A 21,257-nucleotide genomic window follows, 5' to 3' on the forward strand; every position below is an offset into this window, starting at 1 on the left:
TTATACGTGAGGCCAGATGCCCTAGCACTAGAAAGTCTTATGCTGACAAATGGAAAAGTTTCTGAACTTGGATCCAGGCTAAGGGAGTCAATATGGCACAGCCCTGCCTCCGGCTCATCCTGGATTACTTAACTGACCTACTACACAGTGGCCTCTCTTTCTCCTCTATAAAAAATCATGCCTCTGCTATTTCTGCTCATTTCCCCACTGAACAACCCCTTTTTCTCACACCCTTTGATCAAACAGTTCCTAAGATGGGCTAGCAACTTGAGGCCACCCAGAAGAGCACCAACCCCAGCTTGGGACCTTAACTTTGTGTTGGAAAAGCTCACCCTGCCCCCTTTTGAACCAGCTTCTTCTGCAGAGTTAAAATTGCTCTCCTGCAAGACTACTTTCCTTCTGGCCATTACTTCAACCAGAAGAGTCTCCAAGCAGCAAGCGCTCATGGCTGTGGAACCCTTCATCATCTTTCATGCTGACAGGGTATCCCTCAGAACTAACCCATCCTTCATGCCCAAGGTGGTGTCCAGTGTGGCTGTCATCCAATCCATTCATTTGCCCACCTTTTTTTCTAATCCCCAGAGCAAGGGGGAAAGGTTTCTGCACTCTCTAGATGTGCACAGACAGCTCAGATTCTATTTAGACATGAATAAATCCTTCAGAAAGTTTGATCAATTGCTGGTTAGCTTTGCTACAGGGGCAGAAGGAAAAGCCATCTCCAAACAAACCATTTCCAAATGGATAGCATACTACATCCATTTCTGCTACAAACAATATGAAAAGTGCCCCCACCCCAAGGGGGCCAGGACTCACTCCACCAGAGCAGCCTCCACCTCTGCAGCTTTCCTCAGAGGATTCCCCACCAGTGACATCCTGGAGGCTGCCACCTGGACATCTGTTCACACGTTTGCCAAACATTACCAACTGCCTCTTTTCTCCAAATCCAGGACAGGATTTGCCTCTGCAGTCTTGCAGGGCATCCTAGCCAGCCCCTAGTTTCCTTGACTGCCTCCACCCATTTCCTCAACTTTGGGAATCAACCCAAAATGATCACTGCAACAGTGAAACACAAAGAACATAGTACAGTTGTGTACACTTACCATAAATGTAGATGTTCGAGTGTATTCACTGTTGCAGTCCTGGTTTCTCTCCCTCCATACCCCTTTCTTCTCTTTCCTTACAAGGGACATATTGGTATTTTATACTGGTGGAGTTCTTCCACCAGAACCTGGCACCTACTTGGGGGGCTCCTGACAGGTTAGAGCAAGAAAAACTGATGTAATGGCGTTGGCTGCCTTACTTTATACTACTGATGACCTGACGTGAGTCCTGAAGCGACAGCAACCGATGCAGAAATACTAAGCCTCTGGTATTCAGGCTGGCCGAGGGCTACCCTGGCAGGGATAACCCAAATGTGATGACTGCAACAGGGAATAAATTTGAACCTCTACATTTATGGTAAGTATACGCAACTGTACTATCTTTTGAGTCTGGCACAGAAAATACCTAAATGTTCGGATCCAGAGACCTCTCTAATCCATACTCCAGTGCCCCCTCTGTATTTCTTACTATAGCTGGTGAGTTGTAGGCTTCACTTTTCCTTCCTGAAGGAAAAGCATCCATCTTGGCCACCTCCATTGGATTCATCTTTGCTGTCCTTCCATTTGACAAGGAGCCTTACACAAGCGGATGTTGATAAGATGATGTAAAGTTTCCTTCAAATGCAGATTCAACCGATGTTCCTCCTAGCACTGACCCTACTGGGGACCCTGAGTATGACTTCATCTGCCCCTCCAATTCTGGTCCAAACTTCAGATCCAAAGGCCATGGATCTTAGCCTTCACAGTATACTAGCATTGAAGCTGACAGTCCTTTCGGCTTCAACTCCATATCTCCCTTACTGCCTTGATTCCAATTGGGATGAGTCATGGAGCCAAAACCTCAGAGCCAAGACTCTGGGAAGCAGGGTCAACTCTGAAATATTTGGATCTGTAACCCCACCCCCCACCCCCCTTGGCACCTCGGCACTCAGTAGTTTGGTTCTCTTGTCAACTTCAGAGCTGGGACAGATCAGATCTGAGGATGTTCCTTCGATCTCTTTGTCTGGATCAGATGAGAGCTTCTTTGGCTCTGATTGTGTCCTTGGCATTCGAGGCATTTGAAAGGGTTCTCTTCAGACCAAGAGAAGAGGCATCTCTGCCATGCTCATCTCCATCCTGGCCTCCATTGGATAGGGTATCTGAATCCGCACATCCTGGTTGAATGAGACAATCTGCCTCCTTCAGCCTTGGGGAGTTCTTTCTGTACGAGCTCTCAGTCTGATTCTGAATCTTCCCCAGAAGCCCATACAGGGCAGGTTAATTAGAAGACGACTTACAAAAAGAGAAATTAGACTCTTGTTTGGAGTCACTCACTGAAGAGAAAGATATCAGTGGGGGGGGGTCCCTATGATCTCTTCTAGAATACATTACCTTCGTTGACATTCTTGAATTGATGAACAGTGAAGGGGTTTGTCCTCTAACATGTTGTCTCCTGAGGAGTCCATGTTTCTTGAGGCATTTGGGATGACTCTTATACCTCTTAGTTGGTACTGCCCACCGATTACTTTATTGACTTAGTTGCACAATGGGCATAGAAGGAACCTGATGTGGTGGAGTGGATACAAAGCAAGCTGGATTTTTGGTTGCCCCTAAAACAAAGATGCACTGGAGCAAGGGCCCGGCAGTGGATTGATAGGTTCATATATTAATACTAAGCTAACTGCCTTTGTGGGCCATTTTAAGCCTAGACAATTACTCTGTGTGAGAATCAAACCCCGGACCTTGTGTCTGTAAGATAAACACCTTAAACATTATGCCAGCCTCCCAACCTATGTCATAGTTGTTGCCACAGCCACAAAGAAGAAACTCTGTCAGGAGAACAAATCTGTCCATCCCCCTAGCAAGGAGTCGAAGGCTTTGGACGAATTCAGGAAATGGATATAAGCTTCAGTGACTTTTGCATTTAGAACACTGAATTACCTTGCCCATATGACATGCTTCCAGAGAGACTTGACTAAGGAGCTGAGCAAGTCTCTAACTGGTAACCTACTTGTCGCTCGTCCCTCTCTAACATAGATGAAAAGCAGGTGGGGTATTTCTTTAGATGCTTTAACACATAGAAACACATTAGGATGGATAGCGGCATCATAAAATATAAACAAACTGGTTAACAGACAGACCTTACATACATACATGCTTACATCTCAACAGTTTGCTACAAAATGGCAGTCAGGCTCACACGTGCTCAGTATTTATACACTTGTGCAAGCCATTGGATAGCTTCTTAAAGATGCATACACACACATTGATCTACATCCTCCTTCTTAATAAGATTGCCCTTAGCAAAACAACATTAGAGTTCGATATGCATTATTGTAGACATTAGAAACAAAACACAATGATCGTATCCAAGTTGCCGTGTATCTGTTACATGGTCTGGAGATACGGCTGGACTTCGTAACTTAACAATCTGGAGTAAATTTAGCAACAGAGACAGTCTTCGGTGAACAACTGTTATAAGGAATGTCTGGATTTGTCACAGGAATAGGAATATTCTCTGGAACTTCCTGTGGAATTGGAACACCAGACAACTGACACTGAGATAGAGTATTTCTCACAGGCTATGTGTTGCTGTCTAGGCTCATACACTGGTCTGAAATGTTTCTGATTCTGCCTAAACTCTGCCCCTTGTGATTCCACAATGTATGGTCTTAGCTCTGGGCAAATATTCTTCATGACTCCAACCCCTCCAAACCTTTGGACGTCTGCATCCTTAAAAGTTCTGCGTCTTGTAATGGATTGAATGGTTTGCTGGTCTTATTGTAGTAGGACTTCTGGGTTAAATGCTTCTTCAACAGTTTGGTTTTCACCGACTTGTTTTTGACACATGGAACCAACAATTGGCTACTGACTGGTAATGTGGTTCTGGTTTGTCTTGACAGAAGTCTCTGAGCAGGTAAACCAAGATGTTTATCACAAGGAATGTTTCTGTGCATCAAGAGATTCAGGAAAAAAATCACTATTATCTTTTTGACTTCTCTAGTAATTGTTTTGCACTTTGAACTGCACATTCTGTCAAACCATTTGACTAAGAGTACTCAGGGCTACTCGTGACATGAGTAAAGACCCATTCTTCAGCAAATCTTTTGAACTGTTAGCTTGTAAACTGTGTGCGATTGTTAGAAATAACTTTGTGTGGCCTACCATGAACTGTGAAATGATGCTTCATCTTAATAATGACAGTACTGGATGCTAGGTTGGGAAGTAGGTCAATCTCGAACCAGTTGGAGTAAGAGTCTACAAATACCAAATAATGTTGACCATTCCACTCAAAGATGTCGATAGCCACTGTTGACCAAGGTAGTTCAGGAATCTGGTTTAGCTGAAGTGGTTCTTTCTGTTGAGGTGGCTTAGTGCTATTACACACAGAATAAGATAAAAGTACTCTCTCAATGTCTTGTGACATAGAAGGCCAAATTACTAGTCCTCTCACCCTGCTTTTGGTAGAGTCGTTTCCTGGGTGACCACGATACCAGATAGTAATGTACTCTTGTTGCAAGGACTTTGGAACAATTTCTTTCGGACCTTTCATAATGATACCTTTATCAGACAAAATGTCATCTCTGTATGCAAAATAAGGTTGAACTTCTTGAGGTTAACTAGATTGCTTTGACTTCCATACTTGATTGATAAAGTGGTTCAGCCTTTGTAAAACTGGATCTGTGGCTGTGTGATCTCTCAGCTCATCAAGACGTGTGGAAGAAAAAATTCTCACTTCCATGACTTCAAAATCAAGGTTCTCATTCTCATGCTGTTCAGTGGTATTTCTGGACGATCTGGATAATGTGTCAGCTAGATAAAGAAGTTTGCCTTTCTTGTAGACAAGAGTGAGATTAAACTTTTACAATCTCAGCATCATATGTTGCAGCCTGGCTGGAGCTGAATGTATAGGCTTTCTCAATATAGTGACTAGAGGTCGGTGGTGTGTTTCCATCTGGATAGATCTACCATAAACATAATCATGGCACTTCGACCATGCAAACACAATTGCCGAAAGCTCTTTCTCTGTCTGAGCATACTGCATTTCAGTTTGAATAAGAGTTCTCTATGCATAGGCAATAGGTTGAACTTCTTGTAGAATGACTGCACCACGATGGAATTTCGAAGCATCACATGAAAGAGTAACTGGCTTGTGAAGATCATAATATCTGAGAGTTGGTGGACTAGCAATTCTCTGTTTCAGGACATCAAATGCTCTTTGGTGGTGTTCTAACCAAGACATGGGTATATCTTTACGTGTCAGCTCTATGAGCAGTGCTGAAATTTGCCTCAAGTCTGGAATGAACTTGCCTAGATAGTTAACCATGCCAAGAAAACATTGCAGGGCTTGAACAATGTCTGGAGCTGACATCTCGAGAACGGGTGTTTGCTTTGAAGGGTCTAGTCATAGGCCTGAACTAGTAATAAATGACCAACATAAGTAACCTCTTGTAGCCTGAATTTGCAATCTGCTGCCATGTGCTTGGGCCTGTTTCTTTTAACCATGTGTTGCATACTGTCAACATGAGCTTTATCACTATGCCTTCTAGAGCTATTCTCATTTGAAATCATATTTGTGTGTTTTTCTGTGAGCTTGTATATCTGACAAATCTCAATGGCCTTATTCAAAGTTAAATCACTGTCACAAAGTAAATTCTTTCTCTCAGCGTCATCTTTAATACCACACAAAGGTCTGTCCTTTATCAACTCGTCCCTTAAATCACCATATCTGCACATTTTAACCTTATTTCTCAAGTCAGTTATATATGCTGCAAAAGTTTCAGCAGGCTTTTGATCCCTTGTATAAAATAAATGCCTTTCCATTGTAAAATTTGTATTGAGGTTACACATTTCTCTAAATTTGCGTTTCAAGCACTCGGGGTCCTTCCTTGACTCAGCCAGTAAAACAGTTTGACAGTTTTCTCCCTCTCCTGCATAGATAGTAGGTGCATACAAAAATTAATGTTCCCTTTCAATGGCTTCTGACCCAGCTAAATTAAGCAGAATAAATCCCTTTGTACAGTCATCTTTATCAGAAACTGCAGCCTGTATGACTGAATCATACTCTTGCTCAAACACTCTCCAGTTCTCTGCAATATTACTGTCAAACACAAGTGCACTGGGTTTTCAAAATCCATCTGCCATGTCCACAAAGTATGCACAAGCACACTGAAAATATGGCCCTTGTAATTATTTATGAACAAACTTTTCTGTGAGCTTGTAATAACATTCAAATGCACAATGAATTCTTCAAAATACTGTACTTTGCGAAATATGCTCTGTAATGGCTGTATATTGTGAAATAATTTTACTGTAATACTTCATAAACATGCAAACACTTTATACACTTCTGATAACTCTGATATCTTTAATACGAAAAATACATGTTTAGGAGAAATGCGGTCGTTTCCTCTTATTTTATTCGTTTTATGCAATTTGGACTTTATTTCAAACATTTTCTGTAGTAATACGAATATTTTTATCAATATCGGACATGGTTTATTCGAACATTGTTTAGAGCATTCTGTATGCCTCGTTACATATTTTGTGAACAAGAAATAGTTTTGAGTAAGCCTTAATATCTGAAATTCGTTTCTGACCTGTTTTGCGAATTATGCATGCAGTAGGGATGATTCACTCCTCTATATTCCTCCAGTGCCAGCCGGTTGCCCCTCGGACTCAAATGGAAGAAACTGGAACTTTTTCTGGCATCAACTCATATTGGCCATGGTTCCTTTAACATCATGTTCTTTCAGACATGCCACTTCTGACACCATGTCACTTGTCCCTCTCTAACATAGATGACAAACAGGTGGGGTATTTCGTTTAGATGCTTGAATACATGAAAACACATAAGGATGGGTAGCAGCATCATAAAATATAAACAAATTGGTTAACAGACCGAGCTTACATACATACTTGCTTACATCTCAACAACTTACTACAGAATGGCAGTCAGGCTCGCAAGTGCACAGTATTTATACACTTGTGCAAGCCCTTGGATAGCTTCTTAAAGGTACATGCATGCACATTGATCTACACTGCTGATGGATATCCAGAAATCAATGAAGTCCCAGTTATGTATCCTACAGTTTGAGTCATATGTAGCCATGCGTCTGCTGACCAACACACTGATGATATGGACAGAGGAGCAGATAGTGGCATCGCTATCCGCTGGCATAGCTGGATGCACTTATTCGACTTTGTTGAACGCTTCAGTTCATCCTTCAAAAATGCCCCTTTTGATGGTTCAACCTTGTTCAGACATACGATGAGGGGAAACACTCAAAAGGAGTGAACATAAAGACATCACTCTGTCTGCAGTAGAAATCACTTTTTCCATCCCCTCAAAGTACTTCTTCTTGTAATGAGAAAGGGGGGGGGGTGACTTTAATGAATGTCACTTCAAAGGCAGAGATTGACTGCGGATTCCTGAAGGGTTTCCAGAATGCCACACTCTCGATGCAGTCCATGGGGCACTTATCCCTGAATCCTCAAGCCTAGCAGGCCATTGCAGAAGATTCCAAGATACATGAGTACAGAGGATAATCACCAGATATTCCCTTTGCTTTCCCTCCACAGAAAATAGAAGGATTCCAGGCATTCATCCCAGTCAAATGGAATCTACTGTAGCAGAAGTAAAAAGGCTGCTAGAGAAGAGTCATCCACCAAGTCCTCACCAGTTCAGTCAGTATCCTGAGTCTATACCATGTTCTTTTTAGTTCTGAAGAAAACAGGGAACCTAAGGCTTATCTTGGATGTAAGCCATATCAATCAGTTTGTGTAACAAATTTCCAGATGGACATGGTTCATTCCATTCTACTTCTTCTGAGAAAGGATGACTAGATGTGCTCAGTAGCTCTTCATGACACCTGGTAACATATCAAGATACTGTAATAGTTCAGGAGATTTTTCCATTTTTAGTTCGGAGCCATTCATTTTCAATTCCAGTCACTGCCCTTTGGGCTCATTACAGCCCCCTGGTTGTTCACCAAATGCAGGGCAGTGGTGGCAGCGTATCTCAGACAGGAGGGATTCTATTTGTTCCCATATTTAGATGTTTATTTCCTTACCTCATTGACCAGAGATCTATTGGTTCAGCATAGGGACATTTTACTCCACCTATTCTCGCAGCTGGGAACCAGTCAGTCTTAAAAAGAGCCAGCTAACACTGATGCAACAGATATAGTTTATTGGATGCCACCAGTATATACAGTACACACTTAGATAGCCAACCTCCCACAGTTCAGAGTGTTGTCCTTGCAGCAGCAACTGTAGAAGTTCTTCAACATCCTTCCCATGCAAGACTTATCCTCAGACGTTTAAGATTAATGGCTGCCTCAATCACATTGGTTTCTCATGAAAGATACTACATGAGAGTTCTGCAATGGACTATTTCAGTAATGGATCCTGATGATTCATCTGCTGCATGCAGTGATATGCCTCATACCAATTTGCAAAAGACACATCAGCTGGTGGTTGACCTCTCCCATTATGTCAAGAGATCGACTATTTTAGCCTCCATCTCCAATAGCCATGGTCACCACAAACACTGCCCTTCTAGAGTGAGTGGGGCATTTCAAAGAGAAGATGGTTCAAGGTTCTTTGTCACCCACAGAGGCCAGTCTTCACATCACTGTCTTGGAGATGCAAGCAGTCCTTCAGGCATTGTAGACCTTTCAGGATTCTTTCCCTAAGGGTGTTATAGCTGTGCAGATATACAACATTCAGGTAGTCTGGTATATCAACAAGCATGGAGGAACCTGATCATATCCACTACACTGGAACACCATTGGGGTTTGGCAATGGATGATGTCTTCCTGTCTCGTTCTGCTTGCAATGCACATACTGTGATCATCCAGTGTTCTAGTGGACAAACTGACAATATCTGTCTTACTGCCATGTGAGTGGTCCCTCAGTAAATCAGTGGCAATACAGATTTTTCAGCTACTGCAGCCAACCTTGCTGTAACCTTTTTGCTTTGTATCTAAACAAGTGCAGCAGTTATGTTGCCCTAGTCCCTCTACAGTGTCCATCACCGAGGGACACTTTAGTCCACAATTTGCTCCTATGTCTTCTTTATGCCTTTCCTCCCATTTTTCTCATAACAACATTTCTTCAGAAAGCCAGAAGGTGCAAGTCCAGAATTATCTTCATTGCCCCTTTTTGACTGTGGCAAGTTTGGTTTCCCTTCTTCTGACCTCATGTAATACATCTACCCAGGGTGCTGGATCCTCCTCCAGATCTTCTCAGTCACCCCCATCTGGTCAGCCTCACCAGGACCTGAAGACTCTTAAGTAATCACATGATTCCTCCAATTCTGATGGTGGCCAGAGATGCCAGGCTTTCTGCTCCAATAATCCAAATATTATCTTCTTAACTGCATGGTTCCTCCAATTTTTCTGGTGTCCATGGATGCCAGGCTTTCTGGTCCAGTAATCCATATTTTATCTTCTTCACAAAAACCCAATGTTAGAAGAGTTTATCTCAGTAAACAGAGAAGATTTACCAGTTGGGCTTCGTCCAAAGGGCTAGATCCTTTTTCAGCCCCTCTTCTATCCATTCTGAATTTTTTGGTGGAGCTCTTTCACAAAGGATCCAGCTTCTTGACCATCAAGATAGAATTAGTGGCATCTCCAATTTTAACATTGGACAAAATCGGATTTGGATTGCTTCTCTAATGATTTCAAAAGCCTTTTTTACAGGGAACCTTCTTTTTAAGACCACCAAAAAGAATTCCAGTTCCCACATGGGGCATTACTATCTTGCTTCAGGCTTTAACAAAGCTCTTTTTGAGCCTGCCACTGCAGCAGACCTAAACTATCTTTCTTTGTAAACCTCTTTTTTTGGTGGCTGTCACACCTGAGAGGAGAATTTTGGGGTTTCGAGCCTTGTTCTGTAAACCTCCATATCTGGTCTTTCATCAGGACAGACTGTCCTTAAGAACAATTCCTAATCTCCCAAAGGTGGCATCTGAAACTACCCTTATCAGACTATCAATCTTTCAGTGTTCTTCCCAAAATTTGCTATCAAAGGAGAGTATATTTTACACTTGTTAAATGTTTGACAGTTCAGGTTTTATTTACATAGGACTAAGGATATTAGGAAATGTGATCAACTTTTCATTGCTCTTTCCAAAGGTAAAGTTAGTTAAGGAGTATCCAAAGCATATAGGTTCATAGGTTGGTACTAGGCTATCACCCCTAGGGCATATACAAGTCTAGCCATAACAGTTCCCTGGCTATTTCTTCCCACAGTATTTACTTCCCTGGACCCCTGTCTAGCAGGGCAACTGGCGTGATCCCTGGGGTGAATTTCCTATCTCCCATCCAATCATCAAGGTTTCGTTTGAAGAGGGCCAAAAAGGCGCTCTGCTTGACATTTATGGGCAGTCTATTCCAGATTCTGGGGAGTCTCTGGGTCAGGAACCTATCCCTCCAGCATGTTTTGTTCATTGTCCAGGTGCTTTCTGACTGTGTTATGTTTGTGCATGGAAAGTTAGGATTGTGCTTGCATGACAAACTGAAGGCTTATTCTGCCAGGACGATACCTACTTCTATTACTTTTATGGGTAAGGTTCCTTTTATAGGTTCATAGGTTGGTACTAGGCTATCGGCCCTAGGGCCTATACAAGCCTAGCCATAACAATTCCCTGGATATTTCTTCCCACAATATTTACATCCCTGGACCCCTGTCTAGCAGGGCGACTGACGTGATCTCCGAGGTGAATTTCCTATCTCCCATCCAATTGTCAAGGTTCCTTTTGAAGAGGGCCAAGGAGGTGCTCTGCTTGACATGTATGGGGCAGTCTATTCCAGAGTATGGGAAGTCTCCGGGTCAGGAACCTATCCCTCCAACATGTTTTGTTCAATGTGATAACAAGGTTTAGATCCCTGGAGCATGTGGTGCTGAGGGATTGGGATTTCTTTAAGTGGAGCATGTCCAACAGCTCAGGGTTTGACATGTCCTTGTATGTTAAGCAGCGATCACCTCTGAGTAGATAATATGCCATAGAGTATAGCTGGAGGTTTTTTAAACGTCAGCATAGGGCATCTGCTTTAGGCCTTTGATTCTTTTAGTGAGGTATTTCTGTGGCATTTCCAGCTGTTGCAGATGTCTTATGAGGTACATATCAAATGGGGCGTTGTATTCTATAATGGGTCTAATGAGGGATGAGTACAGTGGGACAATGACCTCCTTTTTTCTGGATGAAAAACCCTTAGTGATGAGGTGTGCCACATGGAAGGATTTCCTGACTGTTGTGGTGATGTGGTTATCAAAGGTGAGACCAGTGTCTACCTGTGTCCCTAAGTCTCTCATCACACTTTCGGTGTTTAGTGTACTGCCACCTATGTGGTAATTCATGGGTACATGGTTTTTCCCAAAGGGGATAACTATACATTTCTTGGCATTAAGCTTGAGCCCATGGCTCTGGCACCAAGCATCTGTTTCTGTAAGGCCATTTTGTAGAATATCGACATAATTTGGGGATTCATTAATGGCTCACAGTTTGCAGTCATCTGCGAACTTTGTTAGCCAGAGTCCCTCAGTGTTGGCCTGTACTTCAGAGAAGTAGATGCTAAACAAGAGCGGTCCCAGGGCTGAACCCTGAGGTACTCCACTTGTCACCTGTCTGGAGCTGGATTTGGAGGTGGCTACTTTTACAGTCTTGGTTCTGTCAGTAAGCCAGTTGGCAACCCATTGAGTGATGTAGGGATTTATGCCCAGCTTAGTAAGTTTATTTATGATTCCAGAGTGGAGGATGGTGTCAAAGGCCTTGGCGAGGTCCAGATAGGTTGTGTGGACCTTCTTACCCTCATCCACAGCTCTGGAGACTAATTTGAAGAAGTCAATCAGGTTCAGGAGACAAGATCGTCCCTTCACAAACCCAAATTTGCTGGGGTCCAGTGTTTGAAGGTTGCCAGTGTCTTTGTTTATAAGTTCCATGATAATGCGTTCTATGCTCTTGCAGATCAGGCTCGTCAGACTGATGGGACAGTAGTTTCCAGGATCCAAGGTGGATCCCCCTTTGTGGAGTGGGATAACTGTAGCTGTGCACCACTCAGTGGGCACGAAGCTTGAGGTGAAGCTATGATTAAACATGACACTTAGGTGAGGTGCCAGTTCATTTTGTAGTTCATGTAGTACACAGCTTGGGATGTCATCTGGTCCCATGGATACTGTATTCTTAGCTTTGGAAAGTGCAGTTTCTACCTGTATGGCCGTGATTACCGGAATGTGGCAATCTTTTGGTATTGAGATGGGCCCTTTAGTGGGTGAGAGGGGGTGAAGTTGGCACTAAATTGATCTGCCAGGATATTAGCAATATCCTTGGGATCAGTATATTTAATGTCATTCTGTTGTAACTCAGAACAGATCTGAGCATTGCCATTTAGATTCTTGACATACCTATAGAATGCCTTGTGGTTGTCTTTGGAATCTTTAGCAATTTTACTTTCATAACTTGCTTTGGAAGATTTTATGAGGGATCTCAGCTTCTTACTGAGGTTGGTAAGGGAGTTTTTTGCATCCTGGGATTTTCCTCTTTTCTGCAACCGTTTCTTCCTTCTGTTGTATAGTGTGTTTATGGCAGGCGGCCACCAGATTGGCTTCCTTTTTTTGGAGAGTGTCTTAGTTCTATTTGGGATGGCACGATTCATGCACGAGTGGATGTGCTCATACAGTGCCTTAGTGTAGGATTCAGCATTCAAACTTTCAGCTCCATCTGCATGGGTGTCATGAAGTTTGTCACTTCTGACTTGAGTAGCATGAAGCTGGCTTTGGAGAAGTTCTTTACAGAGGTTTCCTTACTGGGGGTGGGGGTGGGATGTGGATGTCAAGGCTGATAAGCTTATAGTCAGAACTGACCAATGAGGGGGTGACCACTGGTGTGGAGCATCTATCTCTTATGTTGATAATGACCAGGTCTAGGATATTGGACCCCTGGTGGGAGAACAGATTAGTTGATCCAGGGCATTGGAACTTATGAATTCCAAGAACCATTGGGAAAATGTGTTGGTACCCAAGTAGTTTTCCCAGCTAATGGCAAGGTAGTTGAAATCACCCAGTATTAGGGTATTTGGTTGTATCTTAATATTTTCCAGTATGTTTAGAAAGGTGTAGTGAGAATCTTTGGGCATGGTGGGGGATCTGTAGCAAGTTACAGTTTGGATTGTAGTCTTATCTAGTGTTAGTTGCACCTGGAGAATTTCAGATGCATTGTGTTGTGCAACTATCCTGGAGGTGTGAATATCCTTGGTGAATATGGACACTCCTCCAACTTTAGTGTTTCGGTCTTGGTTTGGTAGCCAAAAAGTGTGGTAAGAGTTGTAGCCTGGTATTGCAGGGGTGCTGTCTGTAGCCTTGAACCAGGTCTCAGTTACTGCACATATATTGATGTTCTCCATTTTTAGGAGTGCCTCGAGAGAGTGCATTTTTGAGGTTTAGACTTCTAGCATTGAGTAGCATTACCTTCAGATTTTGCATGCTTGTATCTGTAACAGTGGTGGTTTTGTCCTTTGAACCTTGCCTAAAAAAGGCACTATAGGGGTGGCAAGAGCTGTAGCCAGTAACCTGAATCCCAGGGATGACAGGTGCAGACCATCTCTGGCAAAGCATCGTGGTTTGTCGATCATGTCGTCCCAGGCAGACAGATACTGAATCCCCTTTGAATGACACCAGAAGCTTAGCCAGTTGTTGAAGTCAATCATTTTGTCCTTATACTGTGGTATAATTCTGGGCAAAGGCAGGATGCTACTCAGGGCTAGGGTCATACCTGCCTGGGCCACATGATCTGAGAGCTCTTCCATGTCTCTTTTCATGTAGTCCAGGGAGGTACTTCTCCACAGTCCAGATCCTGTACATCCTTTGATTACACCATTCTCAGGAATATCCTTCCTTGATACTACACAAGGAGTCTCAATACCTTGGGAATCTGTCCCAGTTGTTGAACTGGATGACAACAGACGTCAGCCATGAAAGTTACGTACTTATCATAGTGCTAGATTCCTGTTATCTTAATTTTCATTTTGTTCACCATTCCTCCCTCCATTCCCCAAGCCTAAATTGTACTTTTTCTCTCTGTTGAATGGTTTAACTGACCAGGGGCCTTGTCCTGGGAAAGCCTGGTTGCTGCTGTTCCTCATGTTATTACCTGTGTTTTGGTCCACCATATTAGATAGGACTAGTCATATATCGATTAATTTCTAAATCTTATTTTTATAGGCAGGCAAACTTGATCTGAGGTGTTGGGAAGTTGGGAAGTAAGTGTCAATATTTTTTTTTTTTTGAGAGTAGCTGTGTCCACTTACACACAGGGGAAGACCTCCTTCAAGGTAGATGCCTTTCGAGGAAAGGAAACTGTAAGTGCATTGAAACAATGACTAGTACAAGCAGCCACAGTTTGTTGACAATCTCAGAAACAGTCTTAATGATATTGCTAATATCCTGGCAGATCGATTCAATGCAAACTTCACCCCCCCACCACACCCTAAAGGGACCATCTCAATACCAAAAGATTTCCAAATTCCGGTAATAACGGCCACACAGGTAAAAACGCACTCGCCAAAGCTAAGAATATAGCATCCATGGGACCAGACGACATCCCAGCCTGTGTACTACATGAACTGCAAAATGAACTGGCACCTCACCTAAGTGTCATGTTTAATCATAGCCTCACCTCAGGCTTTGTGTCCACTGAGTGGCGGACAGCTACAGTTAATCCCACTCCACAAGGGGGGATCCACCTTGGATCCCGGGAACTACCACCCCATCAGTCTGACAAGCCTGATCTGCAAGGGCATGGAACCTATTATCATGGAACTTATAAACAAAGACATTGGCAACTTTCAAACACTGGACCCCATGCAGTTTGGGTTCTTGAAGGGCCGATCTTGTCTCCTGAACCTGATTGACCTCTTTGAATCAGTCTCCAGAGCCGTGGACAAGGGTAAGATGGTCCACACAGCCTATCTGGACCTTGCCAAGGCCTTCAACACCATCCCCCACTCTGGAATCATAGATAAACTTACTAAGCTGGGCATTAATCCCTACGTCACTCAATGGGTTGCCAACTGGCTTACTGATAGAACCCACACTGTAAAAGTAGCCGACTCCAAATTCAGCTCCAGACAAGTGACAAGTGGAGTACCTCAGGGTTTAGTCCTGGGACTGCTCTTGTTTGGCATCTACTTTTCTGAAGTACAGGCCAACACTAAGGGACTCTGGCTAACAAAGTTCGCAGATGACTGCAAACTGGGAGCCATTATTGAATCCCCAAATGACGTGGATATTCTACAAAAAGGCCTTACAGAAACAGATGCTTGGTGCCAGAGCTATGGGCTCAAGCTCAGTGCCAAGAAAAGTATAGTTATCCCCTTTGGGAAAAAACATGAACCCATGAATTACCACATAGGTGGCAGTAGACTAAACACCGAAAGTGTGATAAGAGACTTAGGGACACAGGTGGACAGTGGTCTCACCTTCGATAACCACATCGCCACAACAGTCAGGAAATCCTTCTATGTGGCATACCTCATCACTAAGGGCTTTTAATCTAGAAAAAAGGAGGCCATTGTCTCACTGTACTCATCCCTCATTAGACCCATTATAAAATACAACACCCCATTTGGTATGTATCTCTCAAGACATCTGCAACAACTGGAAAGGCCGCAGAAATACCTCACTAAAAGAATCACAGACCTAAAGCAGATGCCCTATGCTGACTGTCTAAAAAAAACTCCACCTACACTCTGTCGCATATCGTCTACTCAGAAGTGATCTCTGCTTTACATACAAAGCCATGTCAAACCCAGAGCTGTTGGACATGCTACACTTAATTAAAGAAATCCCAATCCCTGAGAGTCACATGCTCCAGGGATCTAAACCTTGTCATCACAATGAACAAAACTGCTGGAGGTATAGGTTCCTGACCCAGAGACTCCTCAGACTCTGGAATAAACTGCCCATACATGTCAAGCAGAGCGCCTCTTTGGCCCTCTTCAAAAGGAACCTTGATGATTGGATGGGAGATAGGAAATTCATCCCATGGATCACGTCAGTCGCCCTGCTAGACAGGCTTCCAGGGAAGTAAATACTGTGGGAAGAAATAGCCATGGAATTGTTATGGCTACGCTTGTATAGGAACTAGGGCCGATAGCCTAGTACCAACCTATGAACCTGTACTAATCTGAAGTTGATGTCAGCATTAGAATGGCAAGCCCAGATTTATTTTGTAGCAGTTTCCTGTTTTCCTGCCACTTTTGAATATAGATACTGCCATATTGTCTTTGCTAATTTGTTTTGTATACCATTTCATTGGGGTATTACTGCAGTTTGCATTTGTGACTTTTGTGTTTTTGCTCTTAGAGTGAAGTTGAACACCTCCAACGAGGATTTGATAAATACATTCCAAAGGTACTTAGCTTTAAGAAAGCTAATTGCAAAGAGCTGGTGCCCATAGCGGAATTCAATGGTATAGTTTCTCTGTGCAAGCTGTATGAGTCACTGGCTACTGTGGACAATGGGGTAAGTCTTTGAGTGTTTTTTTTTTTTTATGTTCTAACACAGGGAAATTTTGATTTATGAATTTGATTTGCTAGCATTGTAAAATATGTTCATAATCTATATGCTGAATACTTAGGGGAGTGTAGATTTAATGCTATTTTATGTCATCCTCTTTTCAGCTAGCTCTTAGCTGTCGTTCTTGCTGGTTTGCCTCTGTTCTCTGCTCATGTTTGCCTGAAGCATCCATGTTACTGGTGGCCTATGTTTGGAATAAATGTCTATTTAAGGGTTGTTTATGGTGTAGTGCATTGTTGTTTATCTCAAAGAAGGCTGTCTGTATATCATTTGAGTGCTTGACCTCTGTTGATGGCAATTGATATGGGATGTCATATTAAGCTTCATAAACAGATGCATTTCACAGAGCGTAATTCTTTTGTTACTTCAGACTGTATGTCAGAGAGAGAGAGGCACACAAAAATGGACACTTAATCCTTAAGGTGGCACCTCCCCTTTCCAGTTAGGAGGACTCGGATTAACAGACATGAATAGTCACAAGGTGGTGTCTGAGTGGAAAGCTAGATAGATAGTCATATTTCTTGTCCTCCATTGAGGAAGCAAATCCTGACATATGACTGAATCATGGTATAAGTTAGGCTGAGTTTCAGCCTTTACTGTGGTTCCAGTTTGTAGGCGATAGTATCTACACCCTCTAAGAACATCAAAGCTACCTTTCAAAATAGGTGGCAGACATCAACTGGGTAGTTTCTGGTGTTAGCTAAAATAATTTTGTTTTTTTTGGTTAAATGTTTTGCCCAGAAGTGCATGGAATGTCAATGGATTGTCATTCTCAGACAAAGTAGTAGTAATGTGTTTGCAGCTTCAACTGCTGAAGCATTGTGTGCTTGAAATCAGATGCTGGCAGACTTGCCAAATAAAATCATTGGTGGCTATAACTTGTAGAAATGTCCGTTGTCTCTCTAAACAACTTGAAGAGGCCAGCTGAGTCGCAGACATTTCACTGGGTATTCCAAAAGCTGATTATAGATAGTGCCTGCTGCTGAATATCCCAACTTGTAGCCTTTCACTGATACCAAACATTTTTTCTTTGTTACCCCAAAGGTGAGAGGCCTATGGTCACATTTGTGCTTGAACGAACGCCAAGCATATAGGGAGTGGGAACCATCACCTGTGCAACAAGGGTTGTGTCTCCTCCTCACCTACCCATCCTGCTGTGGCAATATGTGAGCTCCACAGTCACTGCTTGTAGAGGGCTATCCCTTATGCCAGCCCCCAAGTAATTGATGCAGCAGTGCAGAGTAGGGTCTGTAATCTCATCACAGTGGATGCTACAGCTGTACTCCTGCAGGTGCCACCAATGCAGAAAGTTAAGACACTGCCTTCTCTTTAGAACAGGATAATTTATTTATATTTATTTATATTTATTTTATTTACTGGCATTTGTTCACTGTGAAAGTCCAACTGGATCAAGGTACTCATTTGCAGTTGAGGCACAGGGAGAAAAGCTCAAACTACATCAAAACTTTTAAACAAGCAGAGACATTATAACATGAAGTACAAATACATTTTAAAACAAGCTAAACAGCAAGTAGTAAACTTAATAAACAATTTGCATACAGATATGCAAGTTGTGTTAAGTGGAACATGATGGTTGAGCAGGAAAGACATAAGCATTGTGTGAAGTGGAAGGTTATAATCAAACCTTGTACCTTGTGTCTGTGAGGTGAAGACCTTAACCATCATGCCAAACCCAAAGTTTTAAAGATGGGAGGCAGTAGCAAAAGTAAGAAAGAAGGGAGCAAGTAGATAACAGAGTTAAGGTGGACTTAGTATATTGGAGAGAGATGACTTAGGGAGTCTGTAGATAAGAGAGTTAGGGTGGACTAAGTATACTGGAAAGAGATTAATTAGGGAGCATGTAGATAACAGAATTAAGGTGGACTAGGTGTATTTTGAAGAGGTAAAAAATATTTGTTTTAACCAGGTTTGGAACAAGAACAGATCCTTGCCTTAGCTAGAAATTCTTTTAGGGCATGTTTGAAGGGCAGGAAGTTTGAGTTTTGATATTTATAGGATTGTGCATCTGTTTCACACATGTACAACATGATAACGCACTGGTATTGGGTAACTGGCATGTATGTGTTGTAATTTGTGGAAGTATGTTAGTGGCACAAATACACAGTGTGATAAGTCATTGACAATAGGTCACTGGCATGGTGTGATGGCCACTGTCAGTGCATCAGTGTCACACACGTACAGCATAAGTCATTAATAGTAGATCATTGGCATATGTTCACAATGTGATAGTCATTGGTACTACATCAGTGGCACATGTGCACCATGTGATAGTGCAGTTAATCAATCTCAGTAGTTGAGCACTGGCATGTGCACAGTGTGATAGCTACTGGTAATTAAGTCACTGGTAGATGCACACAGTGTGATAGTTATTGGTAATTAAGTCACTGGCAGATGTGCACAGTGTTGTAGTTATTCATAATTAAGTTACTAGCATATGTCCACAGTGTGATAGTAATTTGTAATTAAGTCACTGTCATGTGTGCACAGTGTGATAATGACAGTACATTTAGTGTCACAGATGCACAGTGTGATAATGTTTGGTAATAGGTTGCTGACATACATATACAGCGTGGTGGTCCCTGGAAGGTGTCACTGACAGAAGGTCATTAATATTGCTGGTCATTTAGTAGCAAGACTTTGGACCATTTGTGCTGTGGGCTGGTCTTTGGTAATAGGTTAGTGGCACGCATGCAAAGTGTCACACTTATTGGTCATACATTATTTATATGGGTGTGTAGTATAATAATTATCCAGAAACCAAGAACACTACATTTGTGGGTTCTGATAAAGGCTCATGACTGCACATTGAGAAGTACGAAACAACAGATCTGATGTCAATTTTCATTCTGTCCTTGTTTGATGGATTTGGATCCGAGACGTCAGATCCAACTCCGCTGCTGAAAAAGCTTGTAGCAACTTAGAACTCTCAAGTTTCTCCCTTACTCATAGGTTCATAGGTGTGTACTAGGTTAATGGCCCTGGAGCCTTTACAAGCCTAGCCCATAGAAGTGCTCTGGCATTGTGCCGCCCACCATTAGTTCCCAGTGCCTCTATCAAGTAGAGCCACTGGAGTGATCCCTGGGGTGAATTTTGTATTACCCATCCACTCATCAAGATTTCTGTTGTAGAGGGACAGCGAGATGCTCTGCTTGACATGTATGGGAAGTCTATTTCAGAGCATGAGCAGTCTCTGGGTGAGGAATCTGTCCCTCCAGCATGTTCTGTTGATTGTGGTAATAAGGTTGAAGTCTCTGGAGTATGTGGTGTGGAGGGATTTGGATTTCTTTAGATGTAGCATTTCTAACAGAGTTGGGTCAGAAATGGCTTTGTAAGTCAAGCAGAGATCGCCTCTAAGTAGGTGATATGAGACAGAATAGCTGGAGTCTTTTGAGTCTGTCCATGTAGGTTTTGTGTTTAATGCCTAGGATCCTCTTTGTGAGGTACTTCTGTGGCCTCTCCGGCTGTTGCAAGTGTTTAATGAGGTACATACCAAATGGGGCATTATACTCTATGACTGGTCTAATGAGGGAAAAGTAGAGAGAGACGATGACCTCATTCTTCCTGGATGCAAAAGCCTTGGTAATGAGATGTGCCACATAGAAGGACGTTCTGACCACAATGGCAATGTGGTGCTTGAAGGAGAGGTTGCTGTCAACCTACATCCTCAGATATCTTATAACGCCTTCAGTTTTCAGTGAGCTCCCATCAATGTGGTAATTAGTGGGAACTGAGTTTTGCCAAAGGGGATGATGATGCATTTTTTGGCGTTAAGCTTAAGGCCATGGTTTCAACACCAGTCATTGGTCTCAGTGAGGTCTTTCTGTAGGATGTATTCATCACTTGGGGAGTTAATAATGGCTCCCAGCTTGCAGTCATCTGCGAACTTGGTCAGCCAGAGTCCCTTTGTGTTGGCCAGGACTTCTGAGAAGTAGATGCTGAGCAGGAGAGGACCCAGGACCGATTCCTGTGGGACTCCACTGTTGACTGGTTGGCAATCTGACTTGGAGTCCGCTATTTTCACACTGTGTGTTCTATCTGTGAGCCAATTTGCAACCTACCTAGTAATATAGGAGTCAATGCCTAGTTTGGTGAGTTTATCAATAATTCCCAAGTGAGGAATAGTATCAGAGTCCTTGGCCAGATAGAGGTAGGCTAAATGCACTGCCTTACCTTCATCCACAGCCCTGGTGACTGACTCAAAGAAGTCAACCAGGTTGAGCAGGCATGATCTCCCTTTTACAAAGCCAAATTGCGTGGGGTCTAGAGTTTGGGATTTCCTAGATCTGTGTTAATCAGGTCCATGATGATGCGCTCCATAGCTTTACATATCAGACTCATCAGGCTAATGGGGCTATAATTCCCAAGGTCTGTAGTCGCTCCCTCTTTATGTAGAGGGATGACTGTAGCTGTGCGCCATTTGGTAGGGACAAAGCCTGAGATGAGGCTGTGACTGAACAGGGCACAGAGATGTGGGGCCTGTTCGCTTTGTAGTTCATGTAGAACACAGCCAGGTTTATTATCGGGTCCCATGGAAGCTGTAATGTGAGAGTGTTCGATCTCGCCGTTTGTTCTTACACC

The 21,257-nt window shown here is 42.8% G+C and overlaps 1 protein-coding gene across 1 annotated transcript in view; it reads left to right on the forward strand.

The window, feature by feature from the left end:
• DNAH2 (dynein axonemal heavy chain 2) overlaps positions 1-21,257 on the forward strand; it is a 6,636,854-nt gene that overhangs the window by 3,555,811 nt on the left and 3,059,786 nt on the right. Inside the window, exon 46 of the mRNA XM_044077324.1 lies at positions 16,446-16,604. Coding sequence (XP_043933259.1) covers positions 16,446-16,604 — 159 coding nt within the window. The remainder of the gene's footprint in view (positions 1-16,445; positions 16,605-21,257) is intronic.

Source organism: Protopterus annectens, chromosome 7.part0 (genome assembly GCF_019279795.1).
Source record: "Protopterus annectens isolate FY-2018-M chromosome 7.part0, PAN1.0, whole genome shotgun sequence".
NCBI classification, from domain to species: Eukaryota; Metazoa; Chordata; order Ceratodontiformes; family Protopteridae; genus Protopterus; species Protopterus annectens.